Below are 23,849 nucleotides of genomic sequence, written 5' to 3'. Positions count from 1 at the left end.
TTTTCTTCGAACCCTGTGGCTAATCTATGGCTCAATTCTAATCTGGGGACGTCTTCACTTCAGAACTCCTAATAATTGCTTAAATACTGTGTCGCTTAATGACAAGCTATCACTGCACTCACAACAAGTCTGACAACCCTTTGGACAGTGTGGGGGGTCAGTATACATAACAGGTTTACAATATAACAGTCTGACTCACGGTGTCATCTAATGAAGAACACCAAACTAACAACACTTTAGGGCTTTAAAAGTGTTTTTTTTTGTCATATTGGTACATGTTTGTATATTTCTGAAGTACACTTTTTGAGTGTTGAGTTGCTGTGTGATTAGTTTGGTGTTCCTGAGTAGATGACACCTTTAGTAAGACTGTTATGTTGTTAAATATACTGTGCTCCTGCAGTTTTCAATGGGTTGACAGCCTTGGTGTGAATGTGATGTGCTATTTTGTCATTTGTTTTTTCCTCTAAATTTAGTAGATTTGGCCTATACGTGGGAATTGACGATAAAATACATGCCTCAGCTGAATAAAGATGTTAGGATTGTTAATTAACAGCTGGGAAAGGCTCCAGTTCAGTTTCTGAGAAGCACCCAGAGAAGAACCAGAGAAGTAAATGTAATGTGGTACTAAATTCAGTCTCTTCGAGGGGAAAAAACATGGCGTCTATAGCTGCTAGGCAACACAGCAAAGAGGATTAACGACAACATCGACAGACTTGTGTGCCTATTTTTGCTCTTTCAGACCTGACCCGTTGACTTGTGGCATACGATTCTTATTAGGCTACGACAGAGGTGCGGTCCTTGAATGCAGCGTTCCACTTAGCAGCAGACATGATGAAAGCTGCGGGATATGAAAATGGATGAATGTTGATTGGACGTAATTCAAGCAACACTCTCAATACATGGCGCATTGATTTGCTATTCTGCTGGAGGTAAACAAACAAAGCACTCATCGTGTTAGCTGGAGATTCAACGGGGATAATAGTGTTTGTCACTCTTCTCAATATGATATTTTGATGAGACTACAAATCATAGTGTGGGATTAACAGTGGGGGACTTGGTAAATTACACCCACACTTCAGCCTCTTTGACAAACAAAAATGCACGATTTTCTCCAAATTGAAACATCATAGCATGTTAAGACGTCAGTCATAAATAACTATTTATGTAATGTTAGAAATACAGTTAAGATGCATTAAAAATGCAAAATACAATACAGTAATCCCGCGTAACAGTCATGATGAATGGACACTACCATCATCCGTACATAATTAACGTAATAAGATTTTATAAGATTTTATTATTTATATATGAAGTCATTTGGCCTCATAACTATAACCGAGCTTCTTGCTTTGCAGCCGGAGTGCATTAGAAGCAGAACAGAAGGCATTCATGGTGCTTCCCATGCTAATTAACGCATGCGATGGCGGCAGACATGAAAGGTAAGTCCACCGATTCTTACTGGCTTCCTGTACTTTGTCAATATTATCGGTGCAGCATTGTGTGCGTACTCTGCCAAGAGTGACTTAATAATGACTTGCAGATATAGTTTATATCAAAACATCTCAATAAAACCTTGATATCCATGTCATTTTTGGTGTCCCCCCCACCCCATTTCCCCAGTTAAATCAATCAAGAAAATACCAAATGTTATCCAAATTCATTTCATCATCACCATTCCCCAATAACCTATACAAACCAATATACATACAGGTAGAATAGAAGATCTTTGGAAAGATCTCTGCAGGTTTGGAGAACACCTTTGGAACCAAAGAGTGTATTAAGTAAACATTTTGGATCCACACCAGAATCAGAATCAGCTTTATTGACCTGGTATGCTTACACAACAAGGTAGAGTCAACCAGAGTAAGGAACCACAGGCAAAGTCAAATCAAGGACACTTCAACTCTTGTTGAATTTGGATATCAACCCAAGAAAATGAACCAAAATATGGTTTAAAAGTTGATAAAGAAAAGGTCATATTTTTTACCTTAAAGCTGTATTTATGAGCACATTACAATGAATAACAATCTATCTCATCTTTGAGTTGAAAAGATGTGTGTTGTAACATTGTTAAAATGGGACAATCAAAAATCAAAATGAAGAGAATAACTTTTGTTTGTGCGGATACTCCATATCTTCCATAAAGGTCAACACAAACATGGCATATTGTACAGCAAGAGTTCAGGAAAAAAGATGGTGATATATAATATACTATATCATGGGACACAAACACAGTCCTGCACATGACTGTGTTTCATGTGGAGTCAGCTCACTGCACGCTCAGTACTTTGAAGGCAAGCATTTACAAGTTCGTCCAACATATTAGACCACTGGAGCTTACAGGAATTTCCTTCTGCTGCATCAGGCAAAGGAGAAGCGACGATACAGTGGATCCCCGCATATTTGCCATTCAACAACTTTATATATTTCTTTAAAATGTACTTTTTCCTCCAAAATTTTCCTCAGAATTATTAAGTGACTCAGGTGTATTTCGGGGGCTGTGTGGTTAACGCGCAGACCTGGGTTCAATTCCACCCTCGGCCATCTCTGTGTGGAGTTTGCATGTTCTCCCTGTGCATGCGTGGGTTTTCTCCTGGTACTCCGGTTTCCTCCCACATTCCAAAAACATGCTAGGTTAATTGTCTGTAGGTATGAATGTGAGTGTGAGTGTGAATGTGAGTGTGAATGGTTGTTTATATATGCCCTGTGATTGGCTGGCCACCAGTCAAGGGTGTACCTCGCCTCGTGAGGATAAGCGGTAGAAAATGAATGAATCAAAGGTGTATTTCACTCCCTGACAGTGCCATTCGCGCTGGCGCTATTCCGCCTTGCTGTAGCACTTTTGTATCCTTATTAAAACAGATTGTTGCAGTCCTCCTCCTCAATTTCATTTATTCCGTGATGGCACCCTACAGCCATGTAACTTCTACATTCTTTCAATGGAAGGGAAATGGGGAGTTCATTATTACAACACCTTTATTTTTATTCAAATGTTGATCAGAAATCAAAGGAGAATGCCAATGCCAAGCTAGCAGGAGGGTTTGGAAAGGGAGGAGCGGAGCGATCTGTGTGTCAAAAATAGGCATTTTTATGGGCGCTATTCACAGGTATTGTGAATCACGGGGATCTACTGTATGTCAGGATCAGTGTTCTATCATCTATTATAAGTCCTGTCTTCAGTCCACTACTCTTTTCATAAACCATCCTTGTGTGGATCCTTTCTGGATGATCACCAAATAAATAACACAGGAGACAAAAAAATATGTGACTATTTCAGGCCTTGCCTCTCCGTCATGGAGATCAGCTGCGGGACAAGGACCTCTGCACCATCCTCTGATTGGGACAAGGACACAGGTAGCCCCTCAGGTGCATGCGTACCTTGCTGTGCAGCGACGCGTAGATGAAGGGGTTGTAACACGCAGAGCTCATGGCCACCAAGTGACAGCAGACTTGCAGGACGTTTATGTAGCGCTTGCCTATGATGTCACAGTCTGGATCCAAGTCCAGTAAGAGGTTGAGCACCTTGAAATGACACAAGAATACCAAACATAATGTTATGCAAAACGTTGCACTGAGAGGTTGCTTACAATCAACACTTCAGAAATGTTTATGCTTAATTTTGAATACCGTTATTACAACATGCAATACACACAATCTTTAAAATCTCAATTATTGGCAAAATATGGATAGAATGTCATTTCCACTGTTATGATCACTTAATGGCCAAGACAAAAAAAGCTTTCTGTCTTTGTACGCGGTGGGCTTAATGAGTACATAAGTGTGACATTGCTGCCGAGATTGGACGCAGCCAGAGACATTTGAGCCAGAGTCATTTGAGTAGAGCCCCAAAAATGTCATCAGCCTTTAGCCAGTGGATCCAGTTGTCTGGACGGGACCATCCTCCCGTCAAATGAATATTGTTGGTGCCGAGTGCAGTCCAATAACCATCAGACGGCATCTGTGAGAGAAGGCTTTTAAGGACAAAAACATCTTCAAAGGCCTTGTCTCCTTCAATGCCACAAAACTGCCTGTTTTGGAAATTGTACAGGAGCACTAAATATGGGACATTGAAAGGTGGAAGACATTTTTATTCTCTTATGATAAAAAAAAAATGATGGCCCTGATGGCTTCCAATGTTTCTGGCATGACAAGGTTTTCCACATGGCACAGTGGAGGGCATGCTATCATGATCCTTCAATGGAACAATGGAGCTTCGGGTTGTGCAGGGGCGTCAAACGGCAGGTGGCTATGTGCAGATGTTGCAGGGTGCTTAAGGCTCTTGTCTTTGTGGTAACGACTGCCTTTTACCGACAGACGACTTTTTTCCAAAGAAAAAATCTACCTCTTTTGGATCTCTGTGTGTGTTCCCCTGATTTATATCCAATGGAGAACATTTGGGGATGGATGGCAAGGGAAGTTTACAAAAATGGACATCAGTTCCAGACAGTGCATGCCCTTGTGACTGAAAATGAGTCAACTTGGTCGTTAGAGTCTAAATTGCTGGCAATACAGTTGTGAGATACTACATCCCTGGTGGTGATTATAACCCGATTACCCCAAATTGCCCTCCCACTTTTTTGGCAGCAATCTAGGTGATCTGCGGGGGACGTGTTTGTTCAGCTATGCTGCATTATCGTCCCTCCTCCTATGACCATAATGATCTAATATGTTAGGCTTTTGCATGGCTCATCGCAGACATAATGTCCGAGTAGAGGGAATGATGATGAGCCTCTTTCATAGCGATGGATTCCTTTTATGGACAGTTAATCCTATCTACGGCTTGAATGTGTCACCTGCAAAGGCAGCCAGCAGAGAGCAAAGGCCAGCACCGAGGCCACCAACAGAGAGAAGGTCCTTTTCCGCTTTTGCTTCCAGTGCTGTTTCCCGCCGCTCCGCTCCCCAGGTACTGAATAGCGTTTGAGGCTGAGGCTGATGGCGCAGTAGGAGATGCTGACGGACAGCAGTGGGATCATGTAAGAGGTGATGAGAATGAAGCAGGAGTAGAACAGTCGCAGGTTGTCGTTCTCGGGCCAGAACTCGTCGCACACCACCAGGTCGATGCCGCTGGGTCGCAAGTCGAGGTAGCGTGTGTAGAAGGACGCAGGTGCCGCCAAGGCCAGAGACAAAAGCCACACAGCCAAAGCCACGGCGCCACAACCCCCCAACGAGATCCTCCTCCGCACTGGGTGAGCTGAAACAACAGCATTGAAAGCTCAGTAAATGAGACGGAAGACATGGTGTCATACGGATGCACCCATCCACAAGTCTGGAAGTTTGTTTGGGAATGATAATATGTGTCCCTAACTCCGCCCACGATAAAAGTTACAAGTGATTGGGATGGACTAAGGAAGCAGAGATTGAAATACTGATCTTCCACAAGAAATTCCACCGTCTACAGAATTTATTCCCGTGGACTGGAAGATTATTTTTGTTTTCATTAAAGGGAAACAACAGGAAGAATCCAGCAAACTATTAAATCCAGTAGTTTCCTGGTGAAAAGGTGAAAATGGAAAGGTTGACAGGTAATCTGTGCTAGCGTGTAAATGTAAATTAGCATGAAAGGTTTGTTTGGATGTTGGATGTTTTTTGCGTTATTCTTTTCTTTTATTCATTCATTCATTTTCAACCGCTTTTCCTCACGAGGGTTTATCCCAGCCTATCCCAGCTGTCTTCGGGCGAGAGGCGTGGTACACCCTGGACTGGTGGCCAGCCAATCACAGGGCACATATAGACAAACAACCATTCACACTCACATTCATACCTATGGACAATTTGGAGTCGCCAATTAACCTAGCATGTTTTTGGAATGTGGGAGGAAACCGGAGTACCCGGAAAAAAACCCACGCATGCACGGGGAGAACAAGCAAACTCCACACATCTGTGAGGTCTGCGCGCTAACCACTCGACCACCGTGCAGTCTTTTCTTTTATGAAAAGATTAATAACATACAGCATGCAAGGCGGGTCTCTGAATGTTCACTTATTTTTGGTTTCCCTTTTAAGTGCTTGTGGTTTGAATTGTCTTCTGTTTTCTAAAAGGTGGCCTTGGTAAGCTTTTAGTTGACATTCTTCTGGTTATGTGGATGTATAGCATGCATTTACTGTTAGAATGTTGCAGAGCAATTACCATAGCAACACAAACACAACCAGGACTGGGATTCATAGGACAGAGACTACAGACTGAGACAATACTTCCTGAAGAGGGGACCAAAGAAGCAGGTTTCCCCAGACATCTTACCTAAGACGATGTATCGATCCACAGCGATAGCTGTAAGGGAGAGCACAGATACAAAGACAGTAGCACACTGCAGCAAAGGCACCAAGTGACACAGCGGTCTCCCAAATGCCCATCCGTGGCTATCGAAGGCATAGGACATGGTCAGCGGAACGCAGCTCAAACACATCAGCAGGTCTCCGGCCGCCAAGTTACCGATGAAAAAGTTGGTGGCATTGTGGAGTTTCTTATCCAGCAGGATGCAAGTCAACAAGGAGGAGTTCCCCACGCTGGCGATGACCACTACGAGGCAGTAGAGAGGCATGAAGAGAGGTTTGAATTGAAGGAGAAGCTCCATGCCGACGAACATGTCCAACGGGTCGCTATGGTTGAGTGCTTGGCTTTGGCTTCCTTCCAGTCTGTCAGCTTCTTCCTGGCGGCTCGTGTTGTCGCTCACTGTGAAGTCTGCTTTCATTAGGATGTCCATGCTCACCTATGGTGGAAGACAACCGGGGAAAGTCAAGTCATTTTCTTCACACATACAGTAGAACCTCGCTTTTTGTTATTGATTTGTTCGAAAAGGTAAGATGAAAACCAAAAAATGTATGAAAATTGGGTCAATTTTCCCATCAGCAATGAATAGGAGGCTTTTTTGGGGTGTACAAAACAGAGGTTTGATTGTATTTTTCTGTCAGCCCAGAATTCCCCTCTCAGCACTTTATCATATGTTTTTTCGAAATCCACAAAGACGCTGTGAAACTCTTTCTGCCCTTCTTCCGCTACTCTTCCACAGAGATCGTGTGGCAAATCATCTGCAGGTGTCACCAATCTGTACATCAAATTGAAAGTGCTCTTATAGTGGGGTCAATATGATAGATGCAAGGATGAACGAGATAATGGCCAGAGGGACATTTCTATGCCCCTAAAAAGCCACATTCCTCCAAAGTAGTTAAAGTGATTATCTTCGTTCATCCACCTAGCAAAGATTTTCTGCGGAGGTGCAAAAATGATTATCCTGAGTGAGCCCTGAGTGAGGATTGATATTTCATTGCCTGTAATGCCTTCCGAGACAGCATGCAGGGGTACATTATGTACTCTTACTCGAACTGTTCAAGCCCACTCGCTCTGTCACTTCATCAATCAATGCTGCTGGTGGATAAAAGCTAGCGGGGGATCGAGCAAGGAAGTATCACTACATTGGCCTCTGCAGTATCTGCAAAGTATGTGGCAACGATCTGAGAAGACGTTTGAAACTCTTCAAGGTATCACAACAAATGGCCAGCATATTCCACCGGTTGATTGCGTCTGAGTGGCATAAATGAACCCAAACTAGTGCGACCTACTCAAATGATACTGGACATTTTACCCAAAGATGCCTTATCATGCATGTTTTTGGAATATGAGAGGAAACCTACACATGCACGGGTTTGGACATGGAAACTCCACAAAGAGATGACCCAGGTCTTCCTGATTTGTTTGGTGCTTGTGTGTCTCACTGAACATTACAGTAACATTATTGACACCAGTGTCCAGTGGCCAATATCATCTCAATGCTGTAGTTTAGTTCATTTCGCCATTTAATGCTCGAAAATGCCTAATTTAGGCAAAAAAATACATTAAATGTTCCTATGCATTAAAAAAAATATGCCACACAGCTAGGAGACCCGAGTTCAATTTCACCCTCGGCCATATACTCTGTGTAGAGTTTGCATGTTCTCCCCGTGCATGTGTGGGTTTTCTCCGGGTACTCCGGTTTCCTCCCACATTCCAAAAACATGCTAGGTTAATTGGCGACTCCAAATTGTCCATAGGTATGAATGTGAGTGTGAATGGTTGTTTGTCTATATGTGCCCTGTGATTGGATCGTCACCAGTCCAGGGTGTACCCCACCTCTTGCCCGAAGACAGCTGGGATAGGCTCCAGCACCCCCGCGACCCTCGTGAGGAAATGCGGTAGAAAATGAATGAATGAATGAATAGGTCGCCAACTGTGCCTACTACTATTTAATTCACATGCATCTGTGAGGTTATGCAACATATTTTATTATGCATGAAATAATATCTCTTTGATAAGTTTCAATGGTGCTAAAATATGGTAGAAATAAAGTCTCTTCTGTATTAAAAAGAAAGAAAATAAAGGTTCTCTTTTCAAAGTCTCATTGCAGGATAAATAAATCAATGAAATAATATTTGCCTCTATAATTAGCCTTTCAAAAAACACACTTGCAACTTGAAGTTGTATTGCACAAAAATGTAAAATTTAAATTTAGTGAAAAATTATAACAACCAAGAAAAAACAGGACATTTTTTTTTTCTTTCTAAAAGGACATGAACACAGAATGTTCTAAGAAGTCCTGGGAAAAACTGGACATTTGGTCTCCCTACCTAAGCCCCAGTCCAAGCTGCAGCCTTATCTCCTCAGGACAGATGCTTGTTAGAATCGATCTCGTCTCTTTTAACTCCCTGCGGCATAGCAGTGGGAATGTCTGCATTTAATTGGAAGCTGAAAGTCTATTCACCTGCAGCCACTTCTCCTTTCTTCTACAAAGTGGCTTTTTGGCGTCACCCAGAAAGTGAATGGTCTCCAACTTCTATTAGTTGTTACGTTTCCCTGCTTTGAAATGAAACGCTGAATTTTTACCCCCCAGTATGGAAAGGTTGTCGGTACAGAAGACAGCATGCGGGAAAATGGTTTTAATAAACACTGTGGGCTCCTGACAGTGTTTTTGTTCAATGCAGTGGCACCTATGAATTTAAAACAGTGTGTGTTTACTCCACAGATGACTGTGGATTGCGGCTCTTTCTCCACCAAAGCTTTCTGTGGAAAAGCACGCTGATAGATTCCAAACACAAAGTGTTCTTTTGCCACAAGAAGGCAACCTGGGCACGATATTATCATCTTTTTTTTCTCTGTTATGCAAAACATCACCATATACTTTGTAGTTTTTCTTTCATGTAGATACTTCTCATTAGATAGTAACAATATGATCAACTTAAAGAAAATAAATAGCATGAAGCGTCTTACAGTTAAATGCTATGATGAATATTTACAAGTCTATAATTTGGCCAGAAAAAAGCAATATTTTGCAACATGAAATTTTTATATAATTTTATATATATGTACAAAATAAAATATATAAAAATTATATATATTTACTGTTAATTACACTTACACATTTTCTACCGCTTATCCTCACGAGGGTCACAGGGTTGCTGGAGCCTATCCCAGCTGTCTTCGGGCGGGAGGCAGGGTACACCCTGGACTGATCGCCAGCCAATCACAGAGCACATATAGACAAACAACCATTCACACTCACATTCATACCTATGGACAATTTGGAGTCGCCAATTAACCTAGCATGTTTTTGGAATGTTGGAGGAGAAAACCCACACATCCATGGGGAGAACATGCAAATTCCGCACAAAGTTGACCGAGGATGGAATTGAACTCGGGTCTCCTAGCTGTGAGGCCCGCGCGTTAGTCTATTTAGTTAGTATATATATATGTGTGTGTGTATGTATATATGTGTATACTAGGGGTGTGCAACGCAGCCTGTATTTGTATTCAAGTACAAGGCAGCCTGTATTTGTATTCAAGTACAAGGCAGCCTGTATTTGTATTCAAGTAAAATTTAAAATGTCTCCCTCAGTGGAAAAATATTTAATAAAATAAAAATACAAACAATAATAATACAATCATTTTAATTTTGAATAAATTAACCAATTATGTTTTCATACATCCACCAATGAACCTGTAAGGATGGCTGAACCAAAAACTATTAAAATATTGTAGTGTTGGCTATATTGTATTGTTCCCAGCTGCTGTTTCATGTGTTAGATATAGAGGGCAGTCATGTTCAGCATGCTGGATAGAACCATCGTTTGAGGCAAAAGGGTAGAATTAGAGATTGAGGAAATGTTGGGGAGTGTTCATGCCGTGACGAGAGTCAGCGTGCCAGACAGTAAGTGTTGTATCCTGCTGTTACAAATAAATGGCAATTTCTTCTTTACAAATGAAATATTATTTTCATCCTTACAGCAAAGAAAAGCTGTTTACAACTTTCTAAATACAGTTTTTAACATCATTAGAGCTCTCCAGACATGAAATAGCACCCCTATGGTCACCTTTGTACTCTTATTACCATGTCATAATTTATAATTAAAAATATTTGATGACAAAGTAGAATAATTGTGTAATTACATTTTTATGACATTGTTTTTGGGGTGCAGAATTTTTTTTGTGTATTATTACATTTATATTAGTAATAATATTATATTTTTCTATGTTTATTTTTTCTCTCTTCAGATTGCAAGGGCACTGCTTTAGCCTGAAGTGCATTTATGCTGATAGTGCATGCAGAGCAGCATATTAATAAAGAAAGCGAGTGCATCCTGCATCCAATCAGGTGTGGATGAACATATTGAGATGGTCATGTCCTGTCAGGTCCAGTAGCAGAGATAAATGGAGCCTCTTGATGGTTTAGCATAAGCTACACACAAAATGAAATCTTCACTTAATTGCTTAGAAGTCGTGTGTCAGTGAGTTCATTGTCAATCAGCAGAGCCGTGTTGTTAATTACAGTGCCATTTGTTTCTCTCCCTCCAATGTTTAAGCGTAAAAATGCTCTCTTGTCTTATTAAGGCAAATTAGCCCTGCCTAGTAACACGGTTGCCATGGTCTTTGTGGAAGCCATCCACGCTGTGAGGCTAATTTGGAGAGCGTGAGAAGAATGAAGAAGGCTCAAATGTCAAATATAAGAACTCCGGGTGACTTTCTTGTTTACTTTGCCCCCACCCCCCACCCTTTTCAATTAACTATACTGGTCTCTTCATTGAGACATATCATCAAAGTTCCATTGTTTGACAGGGAAGGTGGAAAGATGAGTTAGGCCGAGCGAGGTTGATTATGAACAATGGTTGAATTTTGATAAGGATTAATGACGTCTCTTCTAGCCGTTGGCTGAGATGATCTGAAGTCTGTGTGTCGTCTGCCGTCACAATACACCAACTATGTACATATATTACACTCACACGCTGGTATAACCTGCTCAAGAATTTCACCAGAGGATAATAACCTTGATGGATTCATTTTCCTGGGGGTTTTATATGAAGAACAATATGTATTATTAATTTATAGGTACTTATATGTATTTAGGTATTTATAGGTACTGTAAATTTAAAAAAATCATTATATATATATACGTATATATATATATTATATTATGATTTCTTTTTCTACAGTACCTATAAATTAATAATACAGAAAATATTGAACACCGACATATATTTTTACATGATTTTTTAATTTTTTTAATGATAAAAAATGTATGCTAATAATTACAAATATTTGATATTACAAATAATATCTTATATTCATTCATTCATTCATTCATTTTCTACCGCTTTTCCTCACGAGGGTCACGGGGGGTGCTGGAGCCTATCCCAGCTGTCTTCGGGCGAGAGGCGGGGTACACCCTGGACTGGTCGCCAGCCAATCACAGGGCACATATAGACAAACAACCATTCACACCTTTCATACCTATGGACAATTAACCTAGCATGTTTTTGGAATGTGGGAGGAAACCGGAGTACCCGGAGAAAACCCACGCATGCACGGGGAGAACATGTAAACTCCACCCAGAGATGCCCGAGGGCGGAATATCTTATATTATTTATCTATATTATAACATAATAGCAGATATATCTGTTATTATACAGGACTTATTTCACATTTTAAACATATCAAGGATATACATTTGGGGTAAAACTAATGCAATAATGCATAATAAAATGAAATAATAAAAAGCCTAATAATAATAACAATAATAATGAATGTTATATAGAATACTATATGTATATATAATATGATTATCATAATATATGCTGCATATATATTATATATTATGAGTGTGTGCGATACTCCTGAATGCATCTAGATTCATTATGCGTGTTTTAAACATCCATAATCCAGGTGAAAAATGCATCCACTTTCAACCTATTTTCAATGTTCTATCTTCAGAAAGTGGCAGAAAATAATTTCAAATTACAGAATTTAAAAAGATGTCACTTTCAATACACCCCCCCCCCCATAATTAGATCTTTCTCCACAGCACAGTGTCATATGCAAAATATCTACATGTATGCGTCATGTATAATTGACATATTTGACTTGCAGATTAGATAGATGAGACATAATATATTGACTTCCCAGTATTACCATACTGTGATATTAGTGGCTGCATTAAAAACACAATACCTGCATTACATTTTAAATATATATTTAGATGTCTGTCCTACAAAAATAAGTTAATTTAGTAATAACCAAAAATAGTAGAAGTAATATCAGTAGAAGTAAACACTTACCGAGCTGCTGTTAGAAATGAAACATATGTTCAAGTTCAAGTCCTTTTTTGAAAGCTTGGGTTATGCAAAAATATCTTGCTTTTGTATTCTGATGAGCAACAAAACCCCCCAAATTGTAGCAATAAAGGTTCTTTCTGCAGCCCACAGTGAAGAGGACTCACTGAGCGAGAGAGACCAAGGGAAGATAGGTAGGGAGGGAGGAAACGGGGGAGGGAGGGAGGGAGGGAAGGTAGAGCCGAGAAGGACCCACATAACCTCCATCACTCAACTCCTCATAAGGGAACAGGTGAGGTCTGCTTCCTCCCCCCCCATGTTTGCTCACGCTTCCCTGGAGGAACAACCTTTGGGGTTGGCTCCATCAATCTTGACTAAAAGTGTGACTTAAGTGTGTTCTCTCACATGTGAAGAGCAACAGGAGACAATCAGAAGCTCTGCCATGTGGAAAAATAAGGACATCCTTTTGGAGATGATGGCGACAGAACAGAAAATTGAACTAGCAAGAGAGAATGAAAATCCAAATTGTTGATCTGTGATAGTGTGTGCTTTGTCATGATTGATTTCAGCAAAACAGGGAAGAAAAGTACAGTGGAACCTCCAAATTTGATCACAATAGGTTCCCGAGGCTGGCTGACTCCCAGTTTATTCTAATGTAACCCCTTCACCCCAATTATATTTGAAATAATCACTATCACACCTTTACTAGAAATTGAACTACATCACAAAAACTACTCAGAAAATCCCAATTAACCATGCAATAAACCGTGCAATAAACATGTGGCTTGATCAACATGTACACTGATGTAAATAGTGTACAGTATATAACTTTGTATTACATCCATTTTGCAATTTATCTGCTCTTGTGTGCTTTTGTACTTTCCCTGCTGTAAACTTACAATGTCCCCTTTTGGGACTGCAGAATGAGGTGCAGAATCCGGAAGATCTCGAAAGCTTTCTGTGTGGGTTATTGTGTGTAGCTACTCTATAGAAGACCACAACTCAATACAAAGCGCTGAAAATGTGCATAATAGGCCCCCTTTAAATATGTATTGTATATAAAAAACAACATACATACATACATACATTAGGCAAAAATACATTCACTTAAAATGCATGAAAAAAATCCCCTTTACAGCCCAATGTCAAATGATAATAATGTACTGTATGTGTGATGACAATGGGCCACTTGAGATCCCAACTTCAGATCCCAAAAGTTCTCCTTCTCCTGAAGCCATTTCAGACGGCTTGAAGCAGGGACGTTCAGTCAAAGGCCAGATAGCGAGCCCCAGCTCTGCGGCAGGCAATTGAAGTTGTGATTGCTTTTTCTCACTGCAATAAAAGCATACAGTACAAAGAATGATGTCTGGGAAAACTGACGAGAAATGCATACTGATGAGATCCAATAAAAGAGTTTTTGTTTTTAAAATACCGCCAAGGTAATAATGCTCACAAAGAGAACTGATGCTCTCGGAGAATTACGTTGTGCTGTTGATGAAAATGTGGATGCTTGACATGTGATGGTGTCACTCATGCAAGATAACAACCAGGACGAGTAATGTCTGTATTATATTGTCTGAATTGTGCATGCTTTGAATTCCTTTGATGTCCCTTTCCTTGTACTGATTATGATACAGGAATGAAGAGCAAGTAATTACACAAAAATAGCCTTTAAAAATGAATAGGAGTTCATTGAATATGACTTTCACCATCACCAAGTAACATTAGCGATAAATAAAATATGATACATTGAGTGGACCAGGGTTCAATTCCACCCTCGGCCATCTCTGTGTGGAGTTTGCATGTTCTCCCCGTGCATGCGTGGGTTTTCTCCGGGTACTCCGGTTTCCTCCCACATTCCAAAAACATGCTAGGTTAATTGGCGACTCCAAATTGCCCATAGGTATGAATGTGAGTGTGAATGGTTGTTTGTCTATATGTGCCCTGTGATTGGCTGGCGACCAGTCCAGGGTGTACCCCGCCTCTCGCCCAAAGACAGTTGGGATAGGCTCCAGCACCCCCCGCGACCCTCATGAGGAAAAGCGTTAGAAAATGAATGAATGAATGAATACATTGAGTGAAGATGGCTTTCAGGGATGTACATATAAAGTTTTGGACTGGCTGTTTTATATTAATATTCCTTACTGTACATATACTGAGGCAATCTGGAGTCCCACAAGAGATGGTGAGAGGCACTTCAGTTTGTAAAAAAGAAGAATATTGAATAACCAACACTGAACTTGCAGTGAGCTTATCACAGTGAAATGAAAAGAGGTGGAGGGGAAAGTTGACAGAATACTACTGCTACATGTAACAGGGAAGTAAACACACAGTAAATGCAATTAATACTACTCTGGGGAATAATAAACAACTATATGAATGCTAAACATGTAACTTTATCAGCTTATTACAACGACGCCACAATATATTACATTAATTCATTTTCTACCGCTTATCCTTACAAGGGTCTGGAGCCTATCCCAGGGCGGGGTACACCCTGGACTGGTGGCCAGCCAATCACAGGGCACATATAGACAAACAACCATTCACACTCACATTCATACCTATGGACAATTTGGAGTCGTGAATTAACCTAGCATGTTTTTGGAATTTGGGAGGAACGGGGAGAGCACGCAAACTCCACACAGAGATGGCCAAGTGTGGAATCGAACTAGGGTCTCCTAGCTGTGTAGGCTGCGCGCTAACCACTCAACTGCCGTGCAGCCCAATATATTACATTTTTCATTCATTCATTCATTTTCTACCGCTTTTTCCTCACGAGGGTCGCGGGGGGTGCTGGAGCCTATCCCAGCTGTCTTGGGGCGAGAGGCGGGGTACACCCTGGACTGGTGGCCGACCAATCACAGGGCACATGTAGACAAACAACCATTCACACTCACATTCATACCTATGGACAATTTGGAGTCGCCAATTAACCTAGCATGTTTTTGGAATGTGGGAGGAACGGGGAGAGCACGCAAACTCCACACAGAGATGACCAAGTGTGGAATCGAACTAGGGTCTCCTAGCTGTGTAGCCTGCGCGCTAACCACTCATCTACCGTGCAGCCCAATATATTACATTTTTACGTTTATTTATTTATTTTTTTTACCTCCAGCAGTCCCCAAGTAAATTATGTTTGAGACCCCAGACATAGACTGTCCAAGGCCTCCTGCTGTGTGATCATCCTCCACTCGTCTGGAATCTTTGCAGGCTGCTGCTGTTGTTCCTTTGCAAACCTTTCATTCATTCTTGCTGACACATACCTAAAAAGAAACATGCTTACATTATGTAGGGAAACAAATGCAGGCCAGCATAGTGACTCTCTAAGCATACCTCCAGTACGGACTCGGTGTCTCCTCAGGGGAAATATTCCAGTCTGGATGGAGGGCATGGAGCTCCCAGCAGGATGCACCGCCATCTTGTGGGTCCATGTCAGCTGGAGTTATACTTTCAGGGGAGGTGTTATGGGACAGAGAAGTAGAAGAACACAGGTATTTGGGCCTGTGATGGGAGGACCTGTGAAGCTCATGTCTGGTTTGCTCCTCTCCGCATGGCGTTCTGCACACAGGACACACGGCATCACAGCCTTTCACCCTGCTGAAGAGCAAGTCGCTTGGTTGACAGGGAAGGCACTGAAGAAGCTGGCTGCTATCCGCATTGTGGGAGAACTCCTGGGCCAGCTCCAACCGCATACCCGCCAGCAACTCCATGAAACATGTGATGAAGCGATCCCATTCTGTGGTGATGCTATAAAACGGTCCGTTCAGGGACGCCCAAGGGACACTCACATCTCCGTCTGCCTCCAGGGTGAAGCACACTCTCTCCAGTAGTGGCTTGGTGTCGCTGAGCACTCCGCTGGTGCCTTCCGCCATTTGGCTCACGGCTGCTGCGATCTTTCCGATGATTTCGCCAAGTCTCTGGAGCCTCCATGTGTTTACGTTCGACTCCAGTAAGTGAACTGCCACCGCTTCCTTGATTTTCCTCTGCCTGAAGGAGTCATAGGAGAGTAAGTATTCCATGAAGTTTTCAAACTGGTCTTCCTTGATGAGCTCCTCTAGTAAACTCTTGTGGAAAGCCTGCGGTGATAGATACTGGGGGGCGCTACTTTGGATATCGTCCACAATTTGCATCCCTAAAGGTTTATAGATGTAATCCATCACCGTAGGCGTGATGATGTCCGACAAGAATCGGTGAGCCAACCTCTGACTTTGGTCTCTTTTCCGGAACTGATAAATGAATTTTGCCATGAGTATGTGTTTTTTTGCGTTGATGGTCATTAAAAGTTCTTTATCCTTGGCGTAGCGGTCGTGGAGTTTTTGGAAGTCACTGCAGGCAGCGTTACACAGGAAGACTTTCAGATCCACCTCAAAGGCCGTCCTGGTTTCCAGTGGTGTTTCTTTCAAAGCTTTATCAACAATGTCTAAGAGCTCAGTAATGGCGCTGTCAGAGAAATGTTGCAATAAACTGGCTTTTTCCGCAACAAACTCCTTGTAGTTCTCTATGATGTTATGTGCAAGCTCCTGGGCTTTGCTTTTCTGTGGATTGTTCTTGTCTTCAAACATGTTTTTCATTCTGCTGCGGTATCCAAAGTACTGATCATCTACTCGGAAGCACGTGGTCTGATTTTGGCCGATGCCTGTGAGCTTATTCAAGTGCTTTTGGAGACCGTGATGCATGAGGTTATCTTTCAGAATCATCATCACCCTTTTGGTGATATCATCTTTATCCGAAAGCCTGAATTCAAAGGTGGATAATGCTTTATTCCACATTCCCTCAAATTCATTTTCGAGTTCTGCGTCTTCAAAGAGATGTTTTTTGGATTTACTGCACTCTAACAGGGCATGAAGCTTAGTGTTTTGCGCATCTTCCAATATGGTTTCTATTCTGTTGAGCTGAGAGTAATAACAGTGGTTCTCATTGATTCTGTCCAACTTTTTCATCATCATTCTCGTCAGTTCCTCTTGGAGCTCATTCATGCTACTCGTGAGGATTGGTTTCAGCATTTTAGCATAGGCGTTCAGCTGCTTGTTTCCCATCAAGTGGGCCTTCACTCTTGCCTGGTGCTTATTGACTTCAACTTTGACCTCCTCTTTGGCTTCATCCTTCAGTTGACGCAGGAGGTCATTCTGACAGGAAGGTTCCATCGCTTCTGGCTTGGTGCAGGAGATTTTCTTGGTCGCGTTCTTAATCCAGCATTCCATGTGTTCCATGAGGTCGTCCTCCCACTGAGAGAGCTCTGTGCAAAATATAGAGAAAGCTAAGGCCACGCCTGTTTCTTGCAGACTAACAAAGAAGGATTCTGCTTTGACGGCCTCCCAAACGGAACTCAGACGGCTCATAAATTCAGATAAACCAGATGTTTGTGATTGAGCCTTCAGTGCTCCAAAGAGGGTACGCTTTACCTTCAGCACAGCTTCACTATGATGCGGATCAACCGAAAGGGGCTCGTTGTACCAAGGCTTGACATAGTAGCTGCTTGTTCTTTTGGTCTTTGTGTTATGTGTCACTACGTTATCTTTTTCTCCTTTCTGCAGAAGGTCAGATACACGTTGTAATTGAGTGGCCTCTAATATGGTATTAATGCCTTCGTCTTGGACCAAAACTTTGCAGATGGGCATGGAGCCGCATTCTTTGATACGCAGTAGAGCATTGACTGCAACAGTGAGGCTCGCCTCAAACTCTGAGGCTCCACTTGAGTAGAGATTTTGCAACAAGACATCACCGAGTCCTGTTGCAACAGTCGCCATTTCATTATCACAGATCTGGTACTTCTTTTCTGGATCGGGAGGCATTGAGCAAAGACCCTCAACGTCAATTAGCATGAGACAATCACAGTTCAGCTTCTTTTTAAGCTCAGACGGCAGCCGTAGGATAACGAGGTAGATGCCTCTTGTAGAGCTTTTAGACTGATTTGGGAATTTCACGCTAAATAATGCTGAGAGAATCTCATCATTTCTTGCATGGTGCACTCCGAGGCTGGTTAGCGTCCTGTAGCGCTCTCGAGGAAGGCGCCGTTTGACCTCTGCAAACACACTGCTGAGCCAACGCATGGGAACATTGGAGGCGTCTCCATCCATGAGTTCCAGGGGTATCCCGTTGAGGAGTAAGTCAGCAGCAATATTTGGGAGTCGCGCCACGTTGTGGCCGTGGATGTTGGTGAGTTCAAAAACGAGGCCCATCTCACGCAAAAAGTGCTCAAGACCCAGAAAAAACGGTAAAGGTTGAATTGGTTCTGTAGATGTGACTTCCAGACTGCCAACGGATGAACTTTGGTTAATTTCCTGTTCGGTAGAAGACGTCTCGTCATTTCCATGAACACCAAAGTTTCCATTTTCTCTGAGCACTGGATTTAAAGCGATATTATTGTCAAGAATCTCTTCACTGGCGACTGACTCTTTTTCACTTGACAAGTGCAGAGACTCCGATCCTTCATCCTTGTCACTTTGCAAAATGTGCTTCAAGCTTACTTGACTCTCTGATTTGGGAACTTCCAGATGGGAATCTATAAACTGCACCACTTCCTCGTCCTCAAACGTTGAATCTGTGCAGAAACTATCATCGCTGGTATCACTGGCTCCGTTTGGTAGCACAGGTTGCTCAGGAATGTCTTTGTTCTCTTCAGTCTGCTGTTTTATCAGATCTTCCACTTTGATTTGCTGTTGCATTTGCAGCAGTCTAAGTTTCACTCTCATCCAACAAAGGAAATACATCTTCTCTGCTTTATCAGTGCTTAAAAGGGCATCTGTGAAGCTCTTCATTGAGGGAGTCATTTTGTAGCTGGTAAGACTTGCTGAGATGTCCTTCTTTTCTTTTTGCAAATGTGAGGCAGCGTCTTTGTCCTTTTTACTTTCCTCTTTGTCAATTTGAGCCAACCTGCTCCATGAAACGCCCTGCAAAGGCAGCTGCCTCTCCCTAAAGAGAGCAGGCTCCTCTCTGAGATGTTTCAAAACTTCTTCTGCTCTGTCCATTGACTTTTTACACAGCGTGTCTTCATCACATTGAAGCCCCTGCTCCACTGCTAACTCGGAGGCGGCCTCGAGTGTCGTAAGTCTTAGGCCTGGTAGCAAACGTTTAACAACACCACACAATATATTTGCTAAGTTCTCGGCATTCAAGGAAGCTCCTGACAGGACTGATTCATCAGGAAGACCCAGCTCCTCCTGAAGGTTCGGATCCAGAAAGCCCACCGTTCTGTCCTCTGTGATTTCAGTCTCTGAGAGGTCAATCAAAATGAGTTTGGTTGTATCCTTGCAAGAAGCGAGGAGTTGCTTCTCTTTGTCTTTTAGATTTTTACAGAACACAAGCACAGTTGCAGATGATTGGCAGAGGAGGTGGAGAGTTTTTTCATGCTTGCTTGCATCTCCTCTGAGGTTAGACAAGACCACAGGGACAGGGAAAATGTCTCTGTTCGGGTCTCCCGTGGGAAGATACCATCCGATCTCCACAAGACCGTTGGAGAGCCTTCGAGGTTGTTCTCCCTCTTGCGTCCCTCTGTGAAGAAATGTTTGACTACCGATGATGTGGTTTAGCACCTCAGACTTGGAGATCCTGCAGCTGCCAAGCCTTAAACATGTGATCACTGGCATGGACGTGCTTGCCAAAACTGCTTCCTGGACACTACCTTTAGTCCTCCATTGCTTCACAACACCTCTCAAAGGCCAAAGCAGGAAGGTGCTCGGCTCTTCTGCATCCATGTGAGGAAGTATCAAAGGCACAGCAAACTGACACTGGATCATGCGTGCTACCATCTCCTGCTGGAGGAAAGGGTTGGCACACATAAAGACAGCTGACACCACATCAAGAGGACTGATTGAAGTAGAAAGACTTAATCCGGTAACATCAGAACGATCCTTGCAGGAAGGACTCCGAGCATCTGGGCAAAGCAGCCAAAGCCTTTGAAGGAATGACTGTGGCAGATCTCTGGCTCCTTGGGGTTCTTGGTTCTCCAACGTCCAGGTACTGAGGTCCAGTATTGATGCTGGGTCCAGTTGAGAAGGATAGAAAGCCTCCAGGCCAAGTGTGGTGAGAAGTTCATACTTGCTGTGGTCCTTTAGGGGCTCTGGTGTGAATCAAGCACAAAGAGTCATTTTAGGCTGTAGATACTGTATGCCACCTTTACCACGTCACTGTACCTATTCTGCTCACGACTCGTACACCCCCATCCGCAAATGTGTACTACCGTCTAATGTGAGGTACTGTTGAGAACTGTATGGCATTTGTTTAGCCTGTTGCTGTACCTTAGCATTACACACTATTAGGGTTGTTGCAATACACTCAGCTCACGGGACAATACACAATATTGGCTTTAGGGCAGGGGTCTCAAACACACGGCCCGCGGGCCAAATGTGGCCCGCAGGATACTAGTTTGAGGCCACCGCCTTGATATGAAAGTTTAATGTTAGTGCGGCCCGCGCAAGTTTGATATGGATGCTGTATGGTATCATGTACCCAGAAAAAATTAAACAAACTAAATTATAAAAGTTCAAATATTAATGGCTACTGCTAGTAGACGCTGGTATCACATGTGTTGATAGAAGTCGTTTGTAGCGACCGTGTTTTGATCTGACAAATCCTAAGTACCTTTGAGTAGGGGTCTTTGTAGAATCACTACATCGTCTGCTTGGACATTAACACCATGTAATCTTGCAATCCAGGTAGATTGCAAAAAAAATCATTTTTGCACGATGGAACTCTCACTGCACCCAAATGAGGTGAGTAGAACCAAGAGAAGCTGTGGAAAGTGGCATTTAATGGCGAAATCACGGCTATTTTCAAATATGTATATTGTAAAATCACTCAGTTTATTGTCACAACAATGAAGATTATATAGCCGTCTATACGGACCTATACGGTTGTCCCATCCACAATTAATTTTTCTACTGAATTAATAAATGATTGCTGTTTTGTTGTTGACTATACCAGGTATTTGCCATAAAATATAGAAAAGCAAGTCATGATTGGCGTCAGTGGTGACACCAAACAGTGACACCATCCCATTACGTGAACACTGCATACAGTCAAAAAAAATATCTCCTCCCATTCTGTGTGGCAGTGGTAAGATTTTGGCTTTTTACTTTGTCCTTCCCCACTCTGTTTGAGACCCTTTCTTAAGTTTAGAATAAATAAATTGAGACTCATGTCCCTACAGTGATCCCTACGCATTAGCAATGTGGGGTAAATAGGTTGACAGGTTAAACAGGTTTTCTATGCTCTAACTAGGAAAATATTCCATTTATTAATTTGAACTGGACTTTGTGATAATTGACTTTGGGTATAGAATCAATTAACCGCAGTAAACAAGAAACGACTTTATTGACAAATGGGCCGGGATTTTGTGTAGTCACACTGAAAATCCATTAATGACCACTTTGGCCCTCATTTTAGTTTTTTTGTGTTTTCCATCAAAGACAACAGACAAATGACATGTGGACAATGTAGACCTTTTCGCAGAACGTAATCATGAGCTTACGTGACAATCTGACAATGAATACCTCAATATTTAATATTTAACTTGAACATTTCACGCTTGTTTATGGCGTACTATGGGCATCACGTTTAATTACACATCAAACAAACGCTGTGAAAGCCTGTCACACTGTGAAAGCCTTACTTACTTTTTCTTTTGCTGCTCAGCCTCTTTACAAGTTTGGTGGACATGACGAATGAGTCTCTTTTCTCCCTTTTTGATGGACTTTTTCTTCTGGGCTGCACCGCATTACTAACAATACAGATTGGAGTGGAAACCTGTGATTGAAATGCATCATCACAAAAATGAGTAGAACACAAAGTTCTTTAAGGACAAAACACATTTTGCTAAAAGTGAGGTAGAAACTGAAAGGTTGCTGTTATGAGATGTACTGAGTGATAATTGTGATCCCAACTCTATTGGATTATATAAGAAAGTGCATCATCTCAAGTAATGCTAATGAGTATCTTCTTACCTCTTCCTCCTCTTATAATACCATTCCCCAAATCATTGCCGTGACAAAGGAATACCCGTCCTTCACATCAGATCAATAAGTCAGTAGTGTCTCGTCCCGACAAGCGGAGCTCTTTATACGTAGGTGGCCGTATGTCTCGTGACAGACGCGACAAATTCCACAATGCTTTCTTTTATCTCGAGAATCCAACGCGTACAAAAACGTCCATCAAGTCATATGAGCGTACACAGGTGAACGATGACTGCGTCAACATTCTTTGTCTGATACACAAACATGATTACAGCACGTGGTAACGCTGCACTGCACGTAGCACAGAATCCTGCTTTAAAACATGGTAATGGTAATGGTAATGGTTTTATTTCATTTGAACATGCATCAGATTACAATTGAGTGCATCACATAATCAGTTCACAGTTCCACATGTCCAAAAAGAGTAGGAAGAAGCAAAGTTTATTAAATCCTACCCCCCCTTCCCCCCATCTGGTACTTTTACAATCCGTAACTGTTACATTTGTTCACTTCCTGCCTTTCTAATATAATAAAAAAATATTTTTATTTTTATTTTTATTTTTATTTTTATTTTTATTTTTATTTTTATTTTTATTGTTTTTTTTAATTTTAATTTTAATTTTAATTTTAATTTTAATTTTAATTTTTATTTTTATTTTTATTTTTATTTTTATTTTTATTTTTATTTTTATTTTTATTTTTATTTTTATTTTTATTTTTATTTTTATTTTTATTTTTATTTTTATTTTTATTTTTATTTTTATTTTTATTTTTATTTAATTGGTTATTTTTAGCCTTATGCGTTATTTCAGCTGTTTGAAGATTAACTATATCAGCAAGTTGAAGTATTTATGATTTTAGAAATAAGGAGTTAGTATGTTCTCTGTAGGCGGCATTATGAATTATCCTTACTGACCTTTTTTGCAGTACATTTAGCGAGTGAAGATTGCTTTTATAGTTATTACCCCATATTTCCACGCAATAAGTAAGATTACGCTTTTACGCTTTTTCACACCCAAATGTACTAAATTGTAGTAAATGTACGGAAAAGGCCTTTTCCTCTCAAATAGTGTGGACAAATCGCTCTAAATCTGTGTAGCATTCATCCGCCTCACAGGTGTGGCTGATTGGACGGCCTGATTATTACACGGGTGAGCCTTAGGTTGGCCACAATAAACGACAAAACTACACATTTTGGAGTAGCCTTTTATTATAGCCAGGCAGTGGCGCACCTGTGCGATAATCATGCTGTCCGATCAGCATCATTCATCTGGTTCACACCACACCGGTGAAGCGATCAATATTTGAGAGAGATAGAACAAGTTCA

The 23,849-nt window shown here is 41.6% G+C and overlaps 2 protein-coding genes across 4 annotated transcripts; both read right to left on the bottom strand.

Moving 5' to 3' along the window:
- Nucleotides 1–1,613: 1,613 nt before the first annotated feature.
- si:dkey-202l22.3 (7 transmembrane receptor domain-containing protein) lies at nt 1,614–13,446 on the bottom strand. Its single transcript, XM_058080717.1, has 4 exons — nt 12,576–13,446; nt 6,238–6,706; nt 4,794–5,191; nt 1,614–3,522 (listed from the first exon to the last, which is right to left on the bottom strand). Exons 2-4 carry the CDS (start codon nt 6,698–6,700, stop codon nt 3,301–3,303), a joined length of 1,083 nt encoding a protein of 360 aa, XP_057936700.1. The 5' UTR covers nt 6,701–6,706; nt 12,576–13,446; the 3' UTR covers nt 1,614–3,300.
- A 151-nt stretch (nt 13,447–13,597) lies between these two features.
- si:dkey-202l22.6 (interferon-induced very large GTPase 1) lies at nt 13,598–22,670 on the bottom strand. Of its 3 annotated transcripts, none has more exons than XM_058080713.1 (5): nt 22,514–22,670; nt 22,187–22,316; nt 15,906–20,631; nt 15,682–15,835; nt 13,598–13,901 (listed from the first exon to the last, which is right to left on the bottom strand). In XM_058080713.1, the coding sequence occupies exons 2-4, from the start codon at nt 22,227–22,229 to the stop codon at nt 15,703–15,705; spliced, it is 4,902 nt and encodes a 1,633-aa protein (XP_057936696.1). In that variant the 5' UTR covers nt 22,230–22,316; nt 22,514–22,670; the 3' UTR covers nt 13,598–13,901; nt 15,682–15,702. The 3 variants fall into 3 exon arrangements, with proteins under 3 accessions (XP_057936696.1, XP_057936697.1, XP_057936698.1); XM_058080714.1 differs by having other exon boundaries at nt 22,187–22,290; nt 22,514–22,664; XM_058080715.1 differs by lacking the exons at nt 13,598–13,901; nt 15,682–15,835 and having other exon boundaries at nt 15,953–16,130; nt 16,361–20,631.
- Nucleotides 22,671–23,849: the final 1,179 nt, after the last annotated feature.

Source organism: Doryrhamphus excisus, chromosome 8, assembly GCF_030265055.1.
Source record: "Doryrhamphus excisus isolate RoL2022-K1 chromosome 8, RoL_Dexc_1.0, whole genome shotgun sequence".
In the NCBI taxonomy this organism is placed as follows: domain Eukaryota; kingdom Metazoa; phylum Chordata; class Actinopteri; order Syngnathiformes; family Syngnathidae; genus Doryrhamphus; species Doryrhamphus excisus.
This window is presented reverse-complemented; position numbering and strand designations above follow the sequence as displayed.